Here is a 23,916-nt window from a genome sequence, read left to right as displayed (position 1 = left end):
TCTCCAAGGGCATCTCCAACTTGGCAGTCACCGCCCGCACCGCGCACACAGGTAGTGGACGCCCGCCCACCTGCCCGTCTGCTGGGCGCAGGGCGCTCCTGGGGTGGGGAGGGCGCTCCTGTGGGGGGAAAAGGGGCGCTCCTGCCTCGGAGGTGGAAAGGACGTCCCTGTGGAAGGAAGGGGGGCTCCTGCCTCGGAGGGGGAGAGGACGCCCCTGTAGAAGGAAAGGGGGGCTCTTGAAGCGGTGTGGTGAGAGGACGCTTCCGAGGAAGGAAGGGGGTGCTCCTGCAGCGGTGGGGGGAAAGGACGCCCCTGCGGAAGGAAGGCGGCGCTCCTGCGGGGGCTGGAGAGACGCCCGCGCGGTCTCCCAGCTCAGGGACCGCTGGCTCGCGGGTCCGCCCTCTCCCCGGCGCTATGGAAACCGCACTTTCTCCGCCTGCCGTCCCCGATCTCTTTCTCCTATCACCTCCCAAACGCGATTTCAACTTCCCGACAAGCTGACAAGTGAATGGCGCAGAGGACGCCCCGTAAAGCGCCCGCGAGCGGGTGGGACACGGGCGCCCCCTCCGCGCCCCTCGCAGCCCCGCTGTCCTCCACGGAAGGGCGCGCGCCGCTCTCGATCCGGAGCGCGGTGCTCGCGAACCCGCGGCCGCGGGCCCTGGAACCTCCCCGCGCTTCGCGGCTGCGGGGGACGGAGATGGGGACGGGAGACGGGGACGGGGGACCGGGGACGGGGAGGGGGCGCGCCCACCCGGAGCGCGGGAGCGGCCGCCCTAGCCCAAAATGGGGACCCCGCGCCCCGAGAGCACGGCCCGGCTCGCCGCCCACGCTTCCCCTGCAAGGCCGCAGCCCCCGCCGCCGATCCCGATCCCCCGCCCCGCCCAGCCGCGGCCCCGCCCGGCGCCCCCTCCCCGGCGGAAGCTCAAGCCCAATTAATTGAGTCCGAGGCGGGAGGGAAGGGCCCTGCGCGCCGTGGCCCGCCCCGCCCCTCTTCCGCGCCCCTTTTCCCGCCCTGGGTGGCATCTCCTCCGCCTGCATCCACAACAAGCCGCTGATTAATGAGGCCCGGGCCGCCCCCACCCCGCCCGGCCGGGCCGGGGCCTCCGCGGGAGGGGGAGGGGACGGCGGGAAACGCGGCCCGGGGAGAAAGGGGGGCGGGGCGGGGGCGCGCGGCCCGCCCCCGCGAGCGCCGCGCCGATTGGCCGAGCGCGCCGTCCGTCGGGGGGCGCGGCGCCAATGCGAGGCAGCGGGGCGGGGCGGCCGCGCTGTGTGTGCCTGCGTAACGCCGAGTCACATGTTGTTTTGCTCTTCTTAGTTCAGTCACTCGGTGCGCGATGTGTTACTCACTGTGCGGCGGGGACCGCGACGAGCCCGGGTCGCCGTTGGCAGCAGCAGCAGCAGCACCAGCAGCAGCAGCAGCCCCGGCGGCGGCGCGGACCCCGAGCGCCCGGGCGCACCCCGGCTTCCCGGAGCGCGACGCGGCGGCAGCAGCCCCGGTGCGGCCGCGCGCGCCTTAGGCTCGGCCCCGCGCCTCGGGGACCCCGACTCCCGGCCCAGCCAGCGCGTCCCCCGGCGCCGCCCGAGAGCCCGAGGAGGCAGCGGCCGCAGGCAGCCGGGGAGGGGGGCGGCCACCGCCCGCGCCGGGCATCCTCAGGAGCCCCAGAGCGCGGAGGGCGCGGCGCCGCCGAGCGGTGCTGGCCCCCGCGGGCCTCCCCGGACCTTCCCCACCGCCTGGGCCCAAGGGACGCGTGCTCGGGTGGGCGGCCGGGCGCAAGGGTGGGAGGGAGCCGCCCCCGCCCGCGCCCCCTCCGCCCCTCGCCCCAACCCCTGGGCGCCGGGCCCGGGCCGCGCGGCCTGAAGCGCCCGCGATGGCGAGCCCGCCGCGGCAGGGGCCGCCCGGGCCGGCGAGCGGAGACGGCCCCAACCTCAACAACAACAACAACAACAACAACCACAGCGTGCGCAAGTGCGGCTACCTGCGCAAGCAGAAGCACGGCCACAAGCGCTTCTTCGTGCTGCGCGGGCCCGGCGCGGGCGGCGACGAGGCGACGGCGGGCGGGGGGTCGGCGCCGCAGCCGCCGCGGCTCGAGTACTACGAGAGCGAGAAAAAGTGGCGGAGCAAGGCAGGCGCGCCGAAACGGGTGATCGCTCTCGACTGCTGCCTGAACATCAACAAGCGCGCCGACGCCAAGCACAAGTACCTGATCGCCCTCTACACCAAGGACGAGTACTTCGCCGTGGCCGCCGAGAACGAGCAGGAGCAGGAGGGCTGGTACCGCGCGCTCACCGACCTGGTCAGCGAGGGCCGCGCGGCCGCCGGAGACGCGCCCCCCACCGCCGCGCCCGCCGCGTCCTGCAGCGCCTCCCTGCCCGGCGCCCTGGGCGGCTCTGCCGGCGCCGCCGGGGCCGAGGACAGCTACGGGCTGGTGGCTCCCGCCACGGCCGCCTACCGTGAGGTGTGGCAGGTGAACCTGAAGCCCAAGGGTCTGGGCCAGAGCAAGAACCTGACGGGGGTGTACCGTCTGTGCCTGTCGGCGCGCACCATCGGCTTCGTGAAGCTCAACTGCGAGCAGCCGTCGGTGACGCTGCAGCTCATGAACATCCGCCGCTGCGGCCACTCGGACAGCTTCTTCTTCATCGAGGTGGGCCGCTCGGCTGTCACAGGCCCCGGCGAGCTGTGGATGCAGGCGGACGACTCGGTGGTGGCGCAGAACATCCACGAGACCATCCTGGAGGCCATGAAGGCGCTCAAGGAGCTCTTCGAGTTCCGGCCGCGCAGTAAGAGCCAATCGTCGGGGTCGTCGGCCACGCACCCCATCAGCGTCCCCGGCGCGCGCCGCCACCACCACCTGGTCAACCTGCCCCCCAGCCAGACGGGCCTGGTGCGCCGCTCGCGCACCGACAGCCTGGCCGCCACCCCGCCGGCGGCCAAGTGCAGCTCGTGCCGGGTGCGCACCGCCAGCGAGGGCGACGGCGGCGCGGCGGCGGGAGCGGCGGCCGCGGGCGCCAGGCCGGTGTCGGTGGCTGGGAGCCCTCTGAGCCCCGGGCCGGTGCGCGCGCCCCTGAGCCGCTCGCACACCCTGAGCGGCGGCTGCGGCGGCCGCGGGAGCAAGGTGGCGCTGCTGCCGGCAGGGGGCGCGCTGCAACACAGCCGCTCCATGTCCATGCCCGTGGCGCACTCGCCGCCCGCCGCCACCAGCCCCGGCTCCCTGTCGTCCAGCAGCGGCCACGGCTCGGGCTCCTACCCGCCGCCGCCCGGCCCGCACCCGCCTCTGCCGCATCCGCTGCACCACGGCCCCGGCCAGCGGCCCTCCAGCGGCAGCGCCTCCGCCTCAGGCTCCCCCAGCGACCCCGGCTTCATGTCCCTGGACGAGTACGGCTCCAGCCCAGGCGACTTGCGCGCTTTCTGCAGCCACCGAAGCAACACGCCCGAGTCCATCGCGGAGACGCCCCCGGCCCGAGATGGCGGCGGCGGCGGTGAGTTCTACGGGTACATGACCATGGACAGGCCCCTGAGCCACTGTGGCCGCCCCTACCGCCGGGTCTCGGGGGACGCGGCCCAGGACCTGGACCGAGGGCTGCGCAAGAGGACCTACTCCCTGACCACGCCAGCCCGGCAGCGGCCGGTGCCCCAGCCCTCCTCTGCCTCGCTGGATGAATACACCCTGATGCGGGCCACCTTCTCGGGCAGCGCGGGTCGCCTCTGCCCGTCCTGCCCCGCGTCCTCTCCCAAGGTGGCCTACCACCCCTACCCAGAGGACTACGGAGACATCGAGATCGGCTCCCACAGGAGCTCCAGCAGCAATCTGGGGGCAGACGACGGCTACATGCCCATGACCCCCGGCGCGGCCCTCGCGGGCAGTGGGAGCGGCAGCTGCAGGAGCGACGACTACATGCCCATGAGCCCCGCCAGCGTGTCCGCCCCCAAGCAGATCTTGCAGCCCAGGGCAGCCGCCGCCGCCGCCGTGCCCTCTGCGGGGCCTGCGGGGCCAGCACCCACCTCTGCGGCGGGCAGGACATTCCCGGCGAGTGGGGGCGGCTACAAGGCCAGCTCGCCCGCCGAGAGCTCCCCCGAGGACAGTGGGTACATGCGCATGTGGTGCGGTTCCAAGCTGTCCATGGAGCATGCAGATGGCAAGCTGCTGCCCAACGGGGACTACCTCAACGTGTCCCCCAGCGACGCGGTCACCACGGGCACCCCGCCCGACTTCTTCTCCGCAGCCCTGCACCCCGGCGGGGAGCCGCTCAGGGGCGTTCCCGGCTGCTGCTACAGCTCCTTGCCCCGCTCCTACAAGGCCCCCTACACCTGCGGCGGGGACAGCGACCAGTACGTGCTCATGAGCTCCCCCGTGGGGCGCATCCTGGAGGAGGAGCGTCTGGAGCCTCAGGCCGCGCCAGGGCCCAGCCAGGCAGCCAGCGCCTTCGGGGCCGGCCCCACGCAGCCCCCTCACCCTGTAGTGCCTTCGCCCGTGCGGCCTAGCGGCGGCCTAGGCGGCGGCCGCCCGGAGGGCTTCTTGGGCCAGCGCGGCCGGGCGGTGAGGCCCACGCGCCTGTCCCTGGAGGGGCTGCCCAGCCTGCCCAGCATGCACGAGTATCCACTGCCACCGGAGCCCAAGAGCCCCGGCGAGTACATCAACATCGACTTTGGCGAGCCCGGGGCCCGCCTGTCGCCGCCCGCGCCTCCCCTGCTGGCGTCGGCGGCCTCGTCCTCCTCGCTCTTGTCCGCCAGCAGCCCGGCCTCGTCGCTGGGCTCAGGCACCCCGGGCACCAGCAGCGACAGCCGGCAGCGGTCTCCGCTCTCCGACTACATGAACCTCGACTTCAGCTCCCCCAAGTCTCCTAAGCCGGGCGCCCCGAGCGGCCACCCCGTGGGCTCCTTGGACGGCCTCCTGTCCCCCGAGGCCTCCTCCCCGTATCCGCCGTTGCCCCCGCGTCCGTCCGCGTCCCCGTCGTCGTCTCTGCAGCCGCCGCCACCGCCGCCGCCCCCGGGGGAGCTGTACCGCCTGCCCCCCGCCTCGGCCGTTGCCACCGCCCAGGGCCCGGGCGCCGCCTCATCGTTGTCCTCGGACACCGGGGACAATGGTGACTACACCGAGATGGCTTTTGGTGTGGCCGCCACCCCGCCGCAACCTATCGCGGCCCCCCCGAAGCCAGAAGCTGCCCGCGTGGCCAGCCCGACGTCGGGCGTGAAGAGGCTGAGCCTCATGGAGCAGGTGTCGGGAATCGAGGCCTTCCTGCAGGCCAGCCAGCCCCCGGACCCCCACCGCGGCGCCAAGGTCATCCGCGCAGACCCGCAGGGGGGCCGCCGCCGCCACAGTTCCGAGACCTTCTCCTCCACCACGACGGTCACCCCCGTGTCCCCGTCCTTCGCCCACAACCCCAAGCGCCACAACTCGGCCTCCGTGGAAAATGTCTCTCTCAGGAAAAGCAGCGAGGGCGGCGTGGGTGTCGGCCCTGGAGGGGGCGACGAGCCGCCCACCTCCCCACGACAGTTGCAGCCGGCGCCCCCTTTGGCACCGCAGGGCCGGCCGTGGACCCCGGGTCAGCCCGGGGGCTTGGTCGGTTGTCCTGGGAGCGGTGGATCGCCAATGCGCAGAGAGACCTCTGCCGGCTTCCAGAATGGTCTCAACTACATCGCCATCGACGTGAGGGAGGAGCCCGGGCTGCCACCCCAGCCGCAGCCGCAGCCGCCGCCGCTTCCTCAGCCGGGAGACAAGAGCTCCTGGGGTCGGACCCGAAGCCTCGGGGGTCTCATCAGCGCTGTGGGCGTCGGCAGCACCGGCGGCGGGTGCGGGGGGCCGGGTCCCGGTGCCCTGCCCCCTGCCAACACCTACGCCAGCATTGACTTCTTGTCCCACCACTTGAAGGAGGCCACCGTCGTGAAAGGTGAGGAGGCCCTTTGCCTTGGCGTCTGGTGGGAAGGAGGGGTGGGGCGCTGAGGGAGCCTCTCGGGTTTCACTGCTCTCACTTTTTGGGGACCTTGACCCAGAAGCCAACAGCCTGGCACTGGCTCCTTGTTTTGTTTTTCTGCGGGCTGCCCTGTTCTCTTCCCTCAGAGAACTTGCCAGGAACATTCGTCTTTGAGTTGAATGTGACGTTTTCCGCGTGGGAGGGAGACTGATTTTTTGAGGCCCCACCCATTCACCCATTCTGTGCGTCCCACAGCCCCCTGTCCCTTAACACAGTGGAAGTTCTCCCAGACCGGCCACACTAGAGGCCGCGGGGCACCCGACTGTCTTCATCTGGGTGCGTGGGTCCGTCCTTCTGGAAGGACCTCGGGTCCGGACGGCTGCCCTCAGCCGCAGCTTTCACCTTTCCCTGTGTTCCTGGAGCTGGGCTCCGCCTGATTCTTGGTGAGCTTGAAGGTTCAGACCTGAAAGTCATTTAAGAAATGAGCATCCATTTTGATGGCTGCTAATAGCGACAGTTAACCGTTTCCATTCTACACATAAACTGTGGGAGCTTTTCCATCAGAGGCATTGTTTTTCTCTGAAGGGGTGAAACGGTAAGGCTGCACACAGCCTAATGCAGTGGTGTTCAACTTGAGCATATGTGGGAGTTACCTGGAGGCTTTGCTGAAACATGGATCTCTGGCCTGTGTTAACCCCGCAGTTTCCGATGCTGTAGCTTTGGGGCGCGGCCCAGGCTGTGCATTTCTAGTGAGTCTCCGCATAATGCCAATGCTGCTGGCCGGGGGACCACCCTGTGAGGGCCCTGCCCCAGGTGAGACTCACCTGGGGAGGATTGAAAAATTACCTGTTGGGCCTCACCCCAGACCCATTGAAGTGAAACATGAGATGGCTAGGAGGCAGGGACGGACATTTTTCAGAGTTGTCCAGGTGATTTGAATGTGCAGCCAGGATTTACAATCAGTGCTTTGGAGAAAACAAGGGAAAGACAACACAGGTCTTCTCAAGAACAACTGGATAGGAGGGTGCCTGGTATTGTTCTTCCCGTTCTGATCAAATATCCATGAGGAGAGAGAGCTGATGCAGAATGCAGCCAGTGGTGCATTCTGGCTGTCTAAACTTTGAATGGTGTTTGGGGTCGGGGAGATGAGAGGGAAAGGTGAATGCTCAATTCGGGAGACTTTATTTAATTTTGTAGCTGTTTTCTTTGTAGGGTTCCTAGCAGGATAGAGGCTTTGTGGGAACAGTGAAACATATAGTAAAATTTGGATGCCGGATTAGATGTGAGCCTAAGGTGTAAACAGTCTTCAAGGGTCATGAGATGAGGATCAAGGTGGGCTGGAGATTCACAGCCTTTTGTTCTTAAATAGACCAGTTTAGTGCTATCTAAATCCAGTATCTGTTTTATAGTATACTTAGGACTGTCGGTCCATAGGATTTAAAATTATAGCTGTGGGGTGAACTCTCTGTTATTCTAGTGTAATAGAGAAAAGCTATTTCCTTTATTAAAACCGTATGCTAGAAGATGAAAAGAGTCACAGAGAATTATCAGGAGTGTGGTGCTTCAGCATCCAATTAAATCATTGGAAGTCGCCAGAATGTATCCTGTGAACAGTGATTCTCAGCTGAAGGTCACTTTGGTTGGAGTTACTTATACACTATTGCTAGTGTGTCAGAAAGTTGAAGGATTAGCTGCCTTATAAGACACAGACCATTATAAACACAGCAGCAGCAGCAGCAGCAGCAGCAGTATAATTGAGTGGGGAAAAACACACATATTTATGGTCTGCACAAATGGGTATATGCCAGAGTGAACATGAAAGTAAATTACATCTTGCCCGAATCTGATTCTAATCAGAAAACAGCCAAGAACATAACACCTTTTCCTGCTTTCAGTGGAGCTGGTGGGACAAACCTGGACTGGGTGGAGCTGGGGCCCCAGCAGTGGGCTCTGCCATAGCAGGCGCCATAAGCTGGAATTTGTGCCTCCAGGCCTGGAGGGACGCAAGGCGTTTCTGATGAAGCCGATACATTCAGAATTGGGGTCCAAATAGGAAATAATGCCCTTTTCAGGCTAGTGAAAATGTTGAACTCTAAGAGATAAGTTTATTTAGAGACTGGATTGAGCTTTCGTTTAAGATTTCCCACCTGCGTAAAATTCCTTTCAGCCCATAGGATTCTTGATTCTGAAGTCCAGACAGAAGCCTGTGTTCTGTAGCTGCTGAACAAAGATGAGAGATCATTGGGGCTGCTGTTTGTCCGAAGTTTGTGTGGGTATCATGATGAACCCTCTTCTAAGAAGTAAAAGGACTCTTAAATCAAAATAGACAACTGCAGTCAGTCCACCATGCGCAACGACATTTTGAAAAAAAGAGATATCTGCCCCATTGGGTTTCTAGTAAAGTAAGTTGAACACAGAGAACAGCAGAATAGGAAAGGCTAGTGTCACCTTGGTCTACATAGCACCAAAGTTGTGGTCCGTTGAGACAGAAAGGAAGCATTTAGGAACTTGGGATAAATATCCACTTTTATTTAACTCATACATGCACTAGAAATTTGTTTGGGACGCTCATAAATACAGAGTTCACAGTAGATCAGTGTCCTTTGAGGAAATGATTTGTAGAAGGCCGACTTGCAAAGCATTTCTTTGAAGATGAAATAGAGAAAGCACTTCCTGGGCGGCCCCCTGCCCTGCCTGGCTCTTAGAAGTGGCCTGTGTTTCCACCCTGAGCTCTTCCTGTTCTGCATGGGAAGACCTCGTTAGTGATGCTGATGCAGAATAATTTGGGGGTTATGTGGGTAATGTTTGGTATTTGCATAAGTGATAGCAGAGAGGTAAGGTTCCAGCCATGTCTGGCACTTGTTTACAATAGAATCGTGAATGGGGGTGGGCTTTCAATGCAAGAGCCAGTTAAAAAGTATATCTCAGGTACATCTGTTTTTATTAGTCCAGAGCAAACTCTAGATTATGCATCTTATTTGAGGGCAGGTTAAGGTTACTTATCATGTGTTTTTGGTGTGTGTGCATGTGGAAAACTCTAACCAATTTGTTAGGTTTCGTTGTTGTTTGGGAATTGGAAAGACGCTACGAATTTCCTGTGCTTTAAAACTGATTTTTAAAATTAACTTTATATGTTTTTGTGTTAGGATGGTAGATTGATGAATGCCATAAAATTTGCTGTTTTAGTATTCCTTTTTAGTGATTTTAGGGATTTTATTCTAAAATTGGCATATATATATGTATGTATGTATAAGACAGATTAGATCAGAATTACTACTGAAAGTATCCATATTTAAATTTTGTTGAATAAAAGGATTATCATTTCTTAAGGGGAAAGAATGATAAGAGATATGTTTCCAAAGGGACAATAAAATCACGATTTACGTTGAAAAGTTTTGCCTTTTGAAGTCGTAAAGCAGAGAATTTTCCTAAATTCAGAAATCCAGTGAGGTGATTGACAAACCACACAAGCTTTCTGTTTGCTGTGGCGGGTGCTAGTTTGCTTTAGTTGGCTGGCTCTGGCCATAATAAGACAATAGCGTGCACTGCTGCTGCCCTTTTCGCAGGAGCAGACAACTAAGGTGCTAGTGAAAACACACACGGGCTTTCGTGAATGAAAGTCACATGACTTGTTCTGTTTCCTTTATTGAAAGAGAAACCTTTACAAAAATAGTACTTCATAGAAGGAAGCATAGTATGTGGAACACTAAACCAGGAATCAGGAAACCAGGTTTCTAGTTGCTGATCTTAATGAGTCATTGTGTGTCTATGGGAGAGCCACTTAATCCTGCCTTCTCACTTTCCCTGTCTGTAAAATGGGGGTAATTATAATCCTCCCCTTTCTGTGTCACAAGGCCGCTGGAAGGTAAATGAGGTCATAAACATCAAGAGTGTTTTAAGCTCTTCTAAAGGAAGATGCTAATAAATCCAGTTGTTGATACTTATTGCTTTGAAACCATGAATGTATACAGGAAAGACACTTTTGTAAATGGGTACTCTTAAATTGAAACAAACAGTAACAGCATAGTCTGAAAATGGAGCCAGCACCTTAAAAATTGCTTACCTTTACTGCTTATTGCTAGTTCCGCTCCAGGCTCCCAAGAGCCATTGTTTTCCCCCTTTATGTAACTTAAGATCTGTTCATAGATATTTATGAACAGATTGTAACAAAGTAGTGTTCTAAATTACATAGAAAAGTAACAATTAGGGAAAACAGTATGGTAATCCTGAAACTATGTTAAGACTGAACTTCTGATTACCTTTTATGACTTGTTTTTATATTAAGAGATGTTGACAAGATGAAAATGTATAATTAGAATATACATTTTAAAAATCGCCTCTTAATGCCGAATGCATTGAAAGAAAAACAGAACCCTGAGGTTGTTTGACTACTCATTGTTTAGTCTGGGGGTTCATTCTTTGGGGTCGATTTAATGAGGGTGGTCATTCCTGCAGTTTTGATGGTAGCACTGCGCTTATCAAACATAGTAGGAAAATGTGTGATTCTTTTGTTTTTCTACCACCCAAAAAGGAATCTTAGTAGAGAATTGATATTTTATTTTCTTTAGAAGTATGAGTATTTAAAATGAGGCTCTTTTTTCTGAAGAGAAGAACTTGGAAAAGTTTTAGTAACAGCATGAGTATAATGGGTTTTCTGTGAAAATTCCCACTAATGCATTTTCTTTAGAAGCATAGTTCTAAGAGCTAATTTTGGTATCAGATTTGGCAAGTAGAAAGGGTTTTTGTTTGTTTGTTTTGGTTTTTTTCTAGGGGGAGTAGCACAGAATCAAGTGTTCCCATTTCACCTTATAAACTTAAGGGAAAATGTAACTTTATTCTTTCATCTGCATTGCCAAGTAGAATGAGGAAAACACTGGGTGAAGCAAAGTGCTGTGCCCCCCGCCCCCCATCCTGCATTTGGACAGCTGTAATGCAGGTGGATTCTGTTTCATTTCTCTAGTACGGATGACAGCAGAATGTATATTTCTATACAAAATGAACAAAACATTTTAATGTTGGCGTTTTAATGAACAAATGAAAACAAAATTTTCTGAATGTCCAAAAGTATTGGTTATAAACATATTAACTGTCAGATCATGATTTTTGTGAAAAGAATGCTGTCCAAGTTTAGATAGGGACACTCTTTCTATATTTAGTTTGAGTGGGTTCTTCAAGATTGCAGTGGTTATTCTGACTCATTTAAGGTAGATTATTATACGCAGAGTTCAGTGCTAGACTTTTCTGAAGAAAACTAGTAAAGTCATCATTTGGCATGGAGGAGATGATGGGGTTGATGATTGCTACTGATTTCAATTTCTTTCAAGATAGCTACAGAGACTTACATTAACTGGGTGCTAAAATACAATGCATAGGTGAAGGTTAGTATAGAAAGAGTTGGAGTATATGTTGTGTACCAACATTTTGCTCTGTAGGTGCAAATAATGCAAGATACTTCTGTGTGTTATAGCTTTATTACTTAAGTGAATTCATTACATAAGAATTCTGAAATAGATTGGATTAAAACTTATAGGTTACATGTTTACAAATGATAAAATAGTCAATTTGGTGGTTCTGATTAATTTTCTATTAGACTAGAAAAATACTAAGTTTGTATAGAGTCACTTTTATGTGTCCAAAGACACTGTAAAACTTGAATGGGTAAAGGCGAAGCCTTGGAAACTCTGTCCAGTTTTCTTATGTCATATATGATATCTATATACACAAATAAGGTTTATAAAATATTCCTTGCTTACTGTGTTTTTACTGAAATTTGGAATATTCGATCAAATATTTTGACCCACGATATATTTTTTAAAAATAAGTGATCACATGCATTGCACCCTGTAAATGCTGGGTTTTTTTTTTTTTTTTTTTTTTGAGACAGAGTCTCGCTCTATCACTCAGTCTGGAGTGTAGTGGTGTGATCTCGGCTCACTGCAACGTCCACCTCCCGGGTTCAAGCGATTCTCCTGCCTCCGCCTCCTGAGTAGCTGGGACTAGAGGTGCATGCCACCATGCCCTGCTAATTTTTTGTATTTTTAGTAGAGATGGGGTTTCACCATGTTAGCCAGGCTGGTCTCGATCTCCTGACCCCGTGATCTTCCCGCCTCAGCCTCTCAAAGTGCTGGGATTACAGGCATAAGCCACTGCGCCCGGCCTAATGCTGGATCTTTTAATATTCATTTTAAAGAGTATCAGGTTTTCCAGCAACATGTATTTGGGGCTGGTGTGTGTGTGTGTGTGTGTGTGTGTGTGTGTGTGTGTGTGTGTGTTTCCATAATATCTCATCCAGTCATGCTCCAGGAGGCTGGATATGATATTTTTCTCCATAACTGAAATTCAAGTATTAATGATTTGTTCTTTGTTCATGTTGAAACTTTATAACTTAAGCATAGTCTACTGCTGCTTTATCCCTATACAGTTAGTACAAATACTTGAGTCAGTTATTACGGTGTGGTATGAAATTTCAATTGTTTTCAATGCATAAAAACAGATATTATGATATAGTTCATTATACTATGTGATTTTGTTACTTTACAATCCTATTATACTATGTGATTTTGTTACCTTAAAATCCTTATGTTTATGTTAAGAATGACTCATTCTTCGATGAGCATGGTGGCTCATGCCTGTAATCCCAGCACTTTGGGAGGCTGAGGTGGGTGGATCATCTGAGGTCAGGAGTTCAAGACCAGCCTGGCCAACATGGAGAAACCTCATCTCTACTAAAAATACAAAAATTAGCCAGCCATGGTAGCATGCACCTGTAGTCCCAGCTACTCAGGAGGCTGAGACAGGAGAATCACTTGAACCAGGGAGGCAGAGGTTGCAGTGAGCTGAGATCGTGACACTGTACTCCAGCCTGAGCAGCAAAGAGTGAAATTCAGTCTCAAAAAAAAAAAAAAAGAAAGAAAGATTTTGCATAGTATTAATGCTTAATCTTTAATATTTAAGAATATGAAATAGTGCTTTCTCTATGCATTCTATGGACTTAAATAAGTCAATCTTTGGCCTCCAAAGTATAAGTGTAACAGATAATCCTGCAACTTGGTAGACAACTGGCAACTGAAGATTTTGAAAGAATCTTATTGAAGTTGAATGCAATGACGATGTACCATTATTCTGATCAATATTAACGGATAACTGCCTGCCACTCTTCTCTTGGGGTTAAAAGAGTTGTGTAAAATTCAAAAGGTGTTTTTCTTCCCTTTATAGTGGTAAGACATTTTCCTATATACAATATTGTATAATATTCCAAAAAATCCTATGGCATAGGCAGAACCACCATGAACCCCATTCTTTGGAATCAAGAACCTACAGTGTAGAGAGGCCAGATGACTTGCTCCAGATCTCTGAGCCAAAAGGAGAAGGAGTGTCGGGTTCAACCTCATAATATCTTGGTATCCCTAGCCCAGTTCTCTAATGTCATATTGTCTGCTTGGGAAGCTCATATGCAATAATTACATTAGGATTTTATTCTAGACCCTTGCCTCAAGCAACATTTAAGTTAATATTTTGCTGGAGTGATAGTTAATCTCCCCCCCTTTTTCTTCCACTGGGTATCAATTCAAAGAAAAATGGGGACCATTGAGGAGGAAGACTGGTAGGAAAGCACTCTATTTATTGTAATCAGTTTTTACATCCACCGGTTTGGAGAGTTTAGTATTTGATACTATTTTCAAGGCTGTGATGTTACTAGTGAATTTTAAAGTTGACAATCAAGTTGGTGATGGATCTGTTCTGGGGACTCCAGTCATGCTTCCTGGACCTCTAGATGTGTCAACAAAGTGGAAAACTTAGATTCCTCTGGCTGTCTTTCATTACCTCTTGGTAAAGCAAACTGTATATGATACTTGGTAAGATACCTCCCCGCCACCGCCACCATCAAATACATTAAAACTCTTGCAACTCAGGTGGTGACAATACGAAAAAAATATACAAGGGTGTTCTGAGAAGGAAGAGTTGAGAACCGTTGATAGAATGTAACTTAGTTATTTAAGGTTGTGAAAACAGAGGCTGTGTGAGGTCCGGAGTCTTAGTCAAGGTCACTGATTCAATTAGTGGTAGAGTTGTTTGTAGATATCATCAAGAAAGAGTAGGAGAATGTGATACAAACAATGACACATCTCAGTTGGTTCTTTGTATCTTGATGAATAACTTTCTCCCAGGATACAGCCTATGCTCTTTAGAACAACTTTGTATTTGTAGAAATGATATTAGTCTTTTTACTTTGGAATATTTTAGTAACTTTCTTCATCCATAGACTAAAAGAAACCCTGAAAGCCAGAAATAGAGCATGCAGAATTCCTTAATGAAGAAACGCGTTATAAATCAGAGAAATATGGCTGTTCATGACTATGTGGACGGTGTTTACTGAGTGGGGAGAAGATTTGGCAAATATTTAAGGTCATGTATTTACTTTGTTAAAGAAAAGGAAACAAAGTTATTGTTTCATGAAGACCCCCAGTGAAATCTAAAGGCCTAGATTATCTAGCAGAATTGAAGGCGGCTTCTGTGTAACAGGTTCAGCCTGGGCGGTGACACAGTGATGAGTCAGCGGGTGTGTTCGGTCACTGCTCTCTGTGTCTCTAAGACAGGTGCTTGTTCTATAAGTGAAATATCATATATTCCCCATTATGCATAAGTCCATTAACATTTTTCTAAGAAATGAGTCATTAACCCATTTAATGAGTTTATTTGAAAACTAATCAATTTAGAATTTGCCTAAGGACCAATAACTAACTAATCAGTTGTTGCTAGGTGGTTATCTTCTGGGGAATTGAGTATTTTGTCAGTGCCTTTTTATTTTTAATAGCCCTTGTTTTTTTCCTTTTTTTTAATTCTCAGGAAAAAAATCATTTAACTGGATTTTTATATGAAGATAAATAGTTTTCATACAAATTTAATTTCACAGAAGCTGCCATTATTCTAATGACGTGGGTATAACCTCACTTTCAAAAGGAGAAAGAAACACTTTAGCAAACACATAAAAATTCTTAAGATATTCACACTTTAAAAAATGTAATAGGCAAATCTGTGGCCTGGAACTCTTGTGGGCAGTGCAGTGTTTGCTTTGTGTGAGCCGTCAGGCCCCTCAGCATCAAGAGACAGTACTTCCTTCCTGGCCAGCACCCCCAGCGGTGAGCCCCGTGACCCACCAAACAGCAGGTGAGATTGGAGACCTGGCTGGATGAGCAAAGCAGGAAAGCAGTTTTGCTACCTGGGCGAATGGAGTTACGGACCTTCTTCCAGGTTAAGAAGAAAGCCATGTTCGGAGCGCCCTGTGTTGCAGTGATGGGTTTGTTGAGCACCCACCAATTTAGTCAGGAAGACTGTTGCAGACGTGTGGTCTGGGGGTCTTCATGAATCGGCCAGAAGCCTTTTCCCCAGCAAGGTTTGGGTGCGTCTGGGAACTTTTGCCTTCTGCAGAGGACCTGGGAAGAGCGTGCACCTACCTGCACCGCTCCGTGCTATGAACCACCGAAAATAGGGACTGAAGTCAGGGACCATCTGACCCCGTGAATTCCTGGGTCTGCGGCAGAAGCCGCCCCCGATCCCATCATCTCAGTGGCCACCCTCACCCATGACTGCCCTGCGCTGCCTGGGCCCAGCGCATGCTGGGTGAGCCTCCCTGCCCTCCTTTCTTTGTTTGGGACTTCCCATACCCAGATGGATGGATAAATAAGGGGAATTGTGAAGCAGGGAGAAAAGTTTTGGAAATAGGCCAGAATTTCTTTACTAAATTTAAAAACCATGCCCATAATCCTTTAGAAACTCCACGCAATAAGCAGGATTAAGCAAGTCGTGGATTAGAGTGTATTGAGCAGAGACTGTTTTTGTTTGAAGAGGTCAGAAATGGAGGTACTGGGACCCTAGTATACTGTGGACATTGCAGGGCTTCTGAACTTCCCAGACAGCAGAAATTCCTGGAAAAGAAGAGTCTTGTGGTCAGTTTCTTACCCCACACCTTTGGTGCATTTTAAAAAAATAAATTACTAAAGTGCTTTGCTTCAGTTTTATTCTGGTATGATAGTAGGTATTCACTTTTTATTGTCTTCCTGCATAAAAGCAACCTAAAATAACATTTTACACACGCAAATGAAACAGAAAACAAATCCATAAGCTACCCATACCCTCTTCCAGTTCTATATATCAAGTGAGTGTGCTGAGACTTGTACAAATAACTTATGTTGTCAAGTAGACATCTACTAAATGTATAGTTCAACTGAAAGTATATTTGGGTATGCTTTAGCAAAATGTATTAGTTGCAAAAGTACCAAATCTCTTTTTCTCTTTTAAAGTATTATAAATCCAGGATTGTAAATTTATTTTAATTGCAGTCAGTTTCAGAAAACTAACTTTAATTTAGCTGGCTGAGAAAGCAAAAGAGAAAAAATTAAAATATTAATGTTGAACTGCATGAAAATACTAGATACAAAGGCTACACAAAACCCTTTTAGATATAAACATCCATGAATTTGCATTCATTGATGCAAAGACATTGTTGAGATTATTTGTTCTGACAAGTTTTTTAAATGAGAATTTTCTCCTAAAGGTTTTGTAGCTTCTACATGTAAGGGCATTTTGGTGTTTGGGGACAGATGAAAGTTTCAGTGGTCCAGTAGAAAGGACACACCTTGGTTCAGTTTGCCGTCTTACTGTTATTTGCAGCTTAGCTTATCAGTGTTCCTAGTTCCAGATGAAATAATCACTGCAATGAAATGTCCAAGTTTTCCCAGCAGGGAGCATTTAATGAAGTTCTTAGAACAAGTCTGGGTGATACACATTCATCTGTGTGAGTCTTGATCTGTCCAGGTTCGCTGGGCTGTTTAGAATCACTGGGTCTTCAGCCATTTCCAAAACGCAGAACACAGTTGATATTTTAAGCCAATCAATGTATTGAGAGTTCAGCGTGTGTCAGCACAAGAGTAGATGTCCTGGGAGATGCAGAAGAAATGTGAAGCCTGGCCTCTGTTCCCTAGGTGCCTTCAGAGTCAACTTGGCAGCATCCCACCGTGCACCATTTTCTGGGCAGCCCCTCTGATCCTTTTCATAAGTGTCCACCCCGCAGGCAATCTTGGCTGAGCACAGAGAATGGGATGTTTCACGGGATGTCTCTGCTGCGACAGTGGATATCCTTGCTGGAACATTCACAGTACTGGTCCCATTCACAGCTGGGACCACTCAGATGTTTCACCCCGTCACCCCTGCGTGAACCTGGGGTGCATCAGATGAGGTAGTGTTTGTAAGTTTTCTTCTCTGAAAAATAGTAGCTTTGATTCTGCTGCTATCCCAATTCCTAGATGTCAGCTTGCCCTGAGCTCTTGGCGGCCTTGCCTCCAAGCTCTCCTGGTATTTCATTCTGTGCTCAGTCTTTGTTGTAAATGGTAGTATTCCAGAAACTTCCCCATTGTCAGGTTTCTTGGCTGCTTTTTGTAGGCAGCCCCAAAGGCTGCGTTAAGAGTATTGATCACATTCTTTTATAGGCATCCCTAGCCTGTTCAGGAAAGCCCCCTCCTTTCCTGCCAACCACAGCCCCCACCGGTTCAAAGGGCTGCTTCCCGCTCTTGGCCTCCCTGCCCTCCATGGTGGTGGCCAGTGTAGGCGAAAGAAGGAAGTCCCATTGGGTTGGGGAGCTCCAAGTCACCCACCCATGAGGCTGATGGGGGAGTTAGTCACAGATGAGTCTCCTCCCATTCTCACCTTTTGCCACCTTTTACAGTTTTCAGAAAAAAAGAAAAATAGGAACTTTACTTATGGGTTGCTTGAGAAAGGTAGAAAGTTGGGGGCAGAAAGGACGATGGCAAAAATGGTGAGATCTCCCTTTAATTTTTAAATGTATTCAAACTGTTAAATTTCTGCATGTTTTCATTACAAAGATGACAATTGTTGCATATAGACTATCTCAAAAATACTTCATCCATTTGAGCAATATGAAAGAATAGGCTAGAGAGAAACAGATTTGGTTTTTCAAGCTAAAAAGAATAACAGAAAGTGGGCGAGTCTTCAGTGAGCTGTCTGCCTTTGAAACCTAGGAAGTAAACTTAATTTGGATGTGCATTTAGGAGATGAAGCACTATAGGTGGTGAAATGCTCTGGCAATGAAGCAGGGAAGGGAGCGGGGGGAAAGGAAATTTGAGCCAAGCAACCTGAAGGTCAGGGGAAGCCGGTCTTATGGATGTTAAGGGAGGAATCCAAGTAGGCAAAGGGGATGAACAGCAGTGCAAAGGCTCTGGGGCAGCAGGTTGCCCGGTATGTTCCAGAACAAGAAGGAGGCCAGTGTTGCTGGCATGGAGAGCTAAGGCTCAAAGGAGAAAGTGAAGAGAAAGAGGTGGTAAAGGACCAGGAGGAATTGAGCCCGGCCAGCCGTGCTACTGATGTTAGCTCACATGTCACAGTGTGTGAGGGAGATAGAGCCCTTGGGAACAATAATATGCAGAGCTTTTAAAAATTTTCATACTGTAGCCATCAATTCCATCATCATGGTGGTGGTATCCCTGGGTGGTGGTGGTGACTTGGTAGAGTATACGTCAACTCGAATTTCTTCCTCAAAAGTATATAAAATTTGAAAAGACCTAGAAGTGATCTAGTGGAATGAAGACACTGAGATACCATTGAGGTTGGGGAAACTACTGGGACGTGCTTACAGGATAAACTGCAGAACAAAAGCAGAAGTTTGTAATCATGGAATGACATGCCTTATTCTGAAAACTTAACGTTTGTAGCGTACCTTATAATTCATAAGACATTTAAAAATGGTATTGAATCCCGATAACCTATGCGTAGGGTTGGATCTTGTTGCTATCCCTGTTTTTTAATGGAAAATCTGAGGCCTGAAGATGGTAGGCCATGTATATGCCTGCCCCGCCGTTGAGCCTGGCTCCTGCTGTTGGAGAAACTTTCCCAGTCTGTAGAGAGAGGATGTGGTCCTGGCAAGCCTGGCTCCTGCCTGATTCTGTATCTTCTGGTAACACACAGCCGTCATTTAAAAAAAAAAACACAAGGCCTTTCCCTCTGACAAACTAAAAGCTGAATCCGCTTATTTCGAACTCTGCCTTGAGGCAGGATGCCCCGTGCATTATGGTTAACTGTAGGACCTGCTAACCATCGGCTTATCAAACAAATCAATTTCACTCTTCAGCTAATTTGGAAATGAAAATTATAGAAGTTAGAAAAAATGTGCAGAAAATGTATTTTTCCAATGTATTCCATTTGTTTCATAGAGATCCTGGCTTCACAGGAAAGAGCCAAGGGCATGGGTTTTGCTGAGGGCATAAGAGCTTGGGGAAGGTGAGGGCTAGGTGTGTACGGGTGCCCTGATGTCCTCTTAGCCTGCTGGTGAGGAAAGTGCACGTTTAATAAATGGGCTCCAGCCAACTGTGTGCAGTTATTTGTAGCCTGCATAATTTTAAAAATGTGGTTGAGCATTTAGGTCTATCTTCAGAATTTAGGCTCCATTTGACTTAGTTTTCCTGAAATATGTAGAAAACTAATGGTGAAAGAGGACCTAATTCTTAAATTATCTGCTTGAACTGTGCTGCTAGTTATTCCAAGTAGAATTTGTAAAATGGTCCATCATTCTCTAAGCAAAATGAGGGAAATAACAATTATTTTATAGAAATTTCATATGTATTGAATATTACAAAATCATGTAACTGGAAATGTTTAAATGGTCACGCTGGGCCAGGCACGGTGGCTCACGCCTGTAATCCCAGCACTTTGGGAGACCAAGGCTGGTGGATCACAAGATCAGGAGTTTGAGACCATCCTGGCCAATATGATGAAACCCTATCTCTACTAAAAATAGAAAAATTAACTAGGTGTGGTGGCACATGCCTGTAGTCCCAGCTGCTTAGGAGGCTGAGGCAGGAGAATCGCTGGAACCCGGGAGGCGGAGGTTGCAGCGAGCCGAGATTGCACCACTGCGCTCCAGCCTGGGCAACAGAGCGAGACTCCATCTCAAAAAAAAAAAAAAGGGAAAATGGTCGAGCTGATTTTCCAGAATGGAATATCACTGCGTGATGCTCTCTGGGAAGAGAAGGCATTAAGTCTGTAACACACAGGACAGAACTATTGTCTATTCTGTATGCATCTGCTTGATCCTGAGTTTTGTCACCTTGGTTACTAAGAAGATGGTTAGAAAGTTACGTCTCTCTTGAATCCATTCTTAAAGGCCTTTGAGGACTCAGGCACAGCCTTGGGAAACCAGGAAATGTGACTGTGTCAATCATCACACAGTCCAACTTCCTTTTCGTGTAGGAAATGTTTTCTTTATCATTAATTGATCAGTTCTCCCCTTTCCAAACTTCTGGCAATTTGGGAAATGGAATCTTTATGTTGCTGGGTATTTTCTTCTTCCACACCTCCTTCTCCTTGCTGGAAAGGAGGGGAGGGCAGAAGACATGTTTGTGGCCACATTCCCGGTGTGGCCCGCCTGGACAGGAGCCAGGGTGCACACTGACCTGCACAGCCTCTGGCCCCTGTCCCTGGGCCTGACAGGCAGGAGCAAGGGGCCTGTCCTCACTCTGAATCCAACTGCTTCTGACTCTGGGCACCCTGCTGGACCCTCCAGGAGAAGTTGGGGCCCACGTTTCTAGGCTGCCCGCTCATCCAAACCTCCCTCCATGTCCCTGACCAAAGCATTTCGCAGATCTGGGTCCTCTGGTGTGTGAGGCTCCTCCCAGCCCATGAGCATTTGAAAATGTCTACAAGATCTTTGCCATTTTAGGTTCTACCGAACCTAAAGAATGTATGTTTCCTCTGCTTAGACTTAAGTTTTTGAGTAACTTTATAGACACTTTGGCATTTTGGCTGAAAGGGCATGTGCAGTAACTGAATATGACTTGTGCACTGTTTCAGTGCCAGTGGGTCACATGCAGGGGAGTCGGAGCCAGGGTGGATGAGGCTGGGATATCTACATGCTTGGTGGGGAGTTGGAGTCAGGGTGGATGAGGCTGGGATATCTACATGCTTGGTGGGGAGTCGGAATCAGGGTGGATGAGGCTGGGATATCTACATGGTTGGTGGGGAGTCGGAATCAGGGTGGATGAGGCTGGGATATCGACATGCTTGGTGGGGAGGAGGAGCCAAGGTGGATGAGGCTGGGATATCTACATGCTTGGTGGGGAGTTGGAATCAGGGTGGATGAGGCTGGGATATCTACATGGTTGGTGGGGAGTCGGAATCAGGGTGGATGAGGCTGGGATATTGACATGCTTGGTGGGGAGGAGGAGCCAAGGTGGATGAGGCTGGGATATCGACATGCTTGGTGGGGAGTTGGAGTCAGGGTGGATGAGGCTGGGATATCGACATTCTTGGTGGGGAGTTGGAGTCAGGGTGGATGAGGCTGGGATATCTACATGCTTGGTGGGGAGTCGGAATCAGGGTGGATGAGGCTGGGATATCTACATGCTTGGTGGGGAGTCGGAATCAGGGTGGATGAGGCTGGGATATCGACATGCTTGGTGGGGAGGAGGAGCCAAGGTGGATGAGGCTGGGATATCGACATGCTTGGTGGGGAGGAGGAGCCAAGGTGGATGAGGCTGGGATATCTACATGGTTGGTGGGGAGTCGGAATCAGGGTGGATGAGGCTGGGATATCTACATGCTTGGTGGGGAGTCGGAATCAGGGTGGATGAGGCTGGGATATCTACATGCTTGGTGGGGAGTTGGAGTCAGGGTGGATGAGGCTGGGATATCGACATGCTTGGTGGGGAGGAGGAGCCAAGGTGGATGAGGCTGGGATATCTACGTGCTTGGTGGGGAGTTGGAGTCAGGGTGGATGAGGCTGGGATATCGACATGCTTGGTGGGGAGTCGGAATCAGGGTGGATGAGGCTGGGATATCGACATGCTTGGTGGGGAGGAGGAGCCAAGGTGGATGAGGCTGGGATATCTACATGCTTGGTGGGGAGTCGGAATCAGGGTGGATGAGGCTGGGATATCTACATGCTTGGTGGGGAGGAGGAGCCAAGGTGGATGAGGCTGGGATATCTACATGCTTGGTGGGGAGGAGGAGCCAAAGATGTGGATTTCCTCTGTCTCCACATCCTTGGGCAAGGACTGGTGATCAGCTGCTGCTGTCTTATTTTATTTGCTTCTCCAGTAAATGAACTTTATATAGTTGGTAACTTGGCGTTTTCCATTTTGCATTACTGAAATTTCAATAAATAGTGCTTTAGTTAGATGTAAATCTCTGTCATTTGTGGCAGAGGAATTTAAATGTCGGCCTGCATTTTGTTGCACCTTTTTGTATAGAGCAGAGAGAAGGGAAGTGCTGTCTCCCAGTGGCCTGGACCAGGCGGAGTCCAGCCTGTTGATGATGCATTTTGTGTGCTTGGCATGTGTGACGTGGCAAGGGATTCGTGTTATCTATGGGCAGCTGCCTGAGTAGTAGACATGTGAGGCCCCTTCCCGGGCATTTTGTCCTGTCTTCAGGACATGAAGAAAGCAGCTAGGCAAAGGCACTCTTTGCAGCTTTAAATGGCCTAGAGTTACCCCCAGAAAAACAATTCTACTTGTGTTCCACTTCTGTCCAATTAAAACAAGTTTGTTCATTTTATTCTAGGAGCAATTTGCCATTATTTTTGTGCATTCGACAGTTGTTTATTTGCTGCTTGCAGTTGTGGTTGTTCGTGGTGTCATTCACGAATACAATTTTGAACGAGGAAGAGCTGTGATGACAAATGCACTAAGAGACACCACTGTGGCTCTCCACAAATTAGCCAGAACATAAGGGTGGGAGGAGCCTGTCTTTCCCTGGCAGCACAGGGCTGCCTGGTCTTAAGAAGTCTGTAGTTGAGAACACAGCATGTGGTTACATGTATACATTATTTGAAGGTGCACAAAGAAAGCAAAGGGAAGCCAACCACAAAATGCCAGTTGTGCTAGTAGCATGTGCTTCTTTATGAATGAAAGAACATACGTATTTTTTGTATTAATTATTTATATATTTTATACATGAAATCTCATTTGACAGATTCCCTGTGACTCCACTGGGGAATTCAGGGTGGGAGAGGTAGTGCCCCCATCTTCATAAGAGGGAGCAGACTTAGAGACATAGCTGTAGAGATTACACAGCTGGTAAGAAGTGGTTCCTAGATGCTAGCCCTGGGGACCTGGCTCTGGTGTGGCCACAGTGCCTTTCACACCTGTATCCTGAGAGTCGTGGGAATGGCATGTAGTTTAAAGTACAGAGATGGGGGCATGGAGTCATTCCTAGGCTCCCAGGGAAGAGCCAGGATGTTTTTGATATGGCCGATTAGGAAGAATGGGCACTTTGATCTCTGCAAAGAGAGCCTGCGCTTCAGTGACTAAGTAGGATTTGACCCTTCAACCTTGACTCTAGTAGATGGCTCAGTTAAAGGCTACGTGGTGATTCTTAGGAGGCTTTTAAATTAGATAGATGGATTTGTCCCTGGAGAGACAAAGCTGAAATCCTATATCACATAGATGTTATAGACCAGGGAGGGGGGATTTACCTACAGTTATTTAAGCTTTTAAAGTAGAAAAAAGGTCCAGTTGAAATGATATATAACAATAGGCTATTTGGAGATGGATATATTGTGAATAAGTAATTATTCTACATTCTCTTAATTTGGTAGCAAAAATATAATTAGGTTTTATAATTTCTGATATAAACAATATAAACATTGTTATGGTGTACATAAAATTTTTTTAGATTAGTAAGAAAACCATACGTATAAACGTGTTAAATCTGAGAAAAGAATTACGTCGTTCATTGGCTATTTGCGATTTTAATGCACCTCATATCACTTGGCCCAAATACTCTTAGGGCAGAAGCATAATGCTTACATTCACATTCTCAAATGACCCAAGAAAGAGAAAAGATTTGGACCCTTAATGAATTGTAGATCTCATACGTAAACCTTTACTTCTGTTAAAGGAAGAATGCTAGTGTAGGATGTATTTAGCAATGATTAGATTTATTGAGCACTTTTGTGTTATGCATGAAAAATCAAATAGAATAGCGGTAGCTAAGAGAAAT

General features: G+C 50.2%; 1 protein-coding gene across 1 annotated transcript in view; it reads left to right on the top strand.

Annotated features, from left to right (window-relative positions):
• Nucleotides 1-1,760: 1,760 nt before the first annotated feature.
• Nucleotides 1,761-23,916, top strand: part of IRS2 (insulin receptor substrate 2) — a 31,685-nt gene continuing 9,529 nt past the window's right edge. The window contains exon 1 of the mRNA XM_034936972.3: nt 1,761-5,886. Within this exon, the coding sequence (XP_034792863.1) occupies nt 1,869-5,886 (4,018 nt within the window). The 5' untranslated portion in view covers nt 1,761-1,868. The remainder of the gene's footprint in view (nt 5,887-23,916) is intronic.

Source organism: Pan paniscus, chromosome 14 (genome assembly GCF_029289425.2).
Source record: "Pan paniscus chromosome 14, NHGRI_mPanPan1-v2.0_pri, whole genome shotgun sequence".
NCBI lineage: Eukaryota > Metazoa > Chordata > Mammalia > Primates > Hominidae > Pan > Pan paniscus.
The sequence above is the reverse complement of the archived record's forward strand: the minus strand, read 5'-3'. Positions and strand labels throughout refer to the sequence as shown.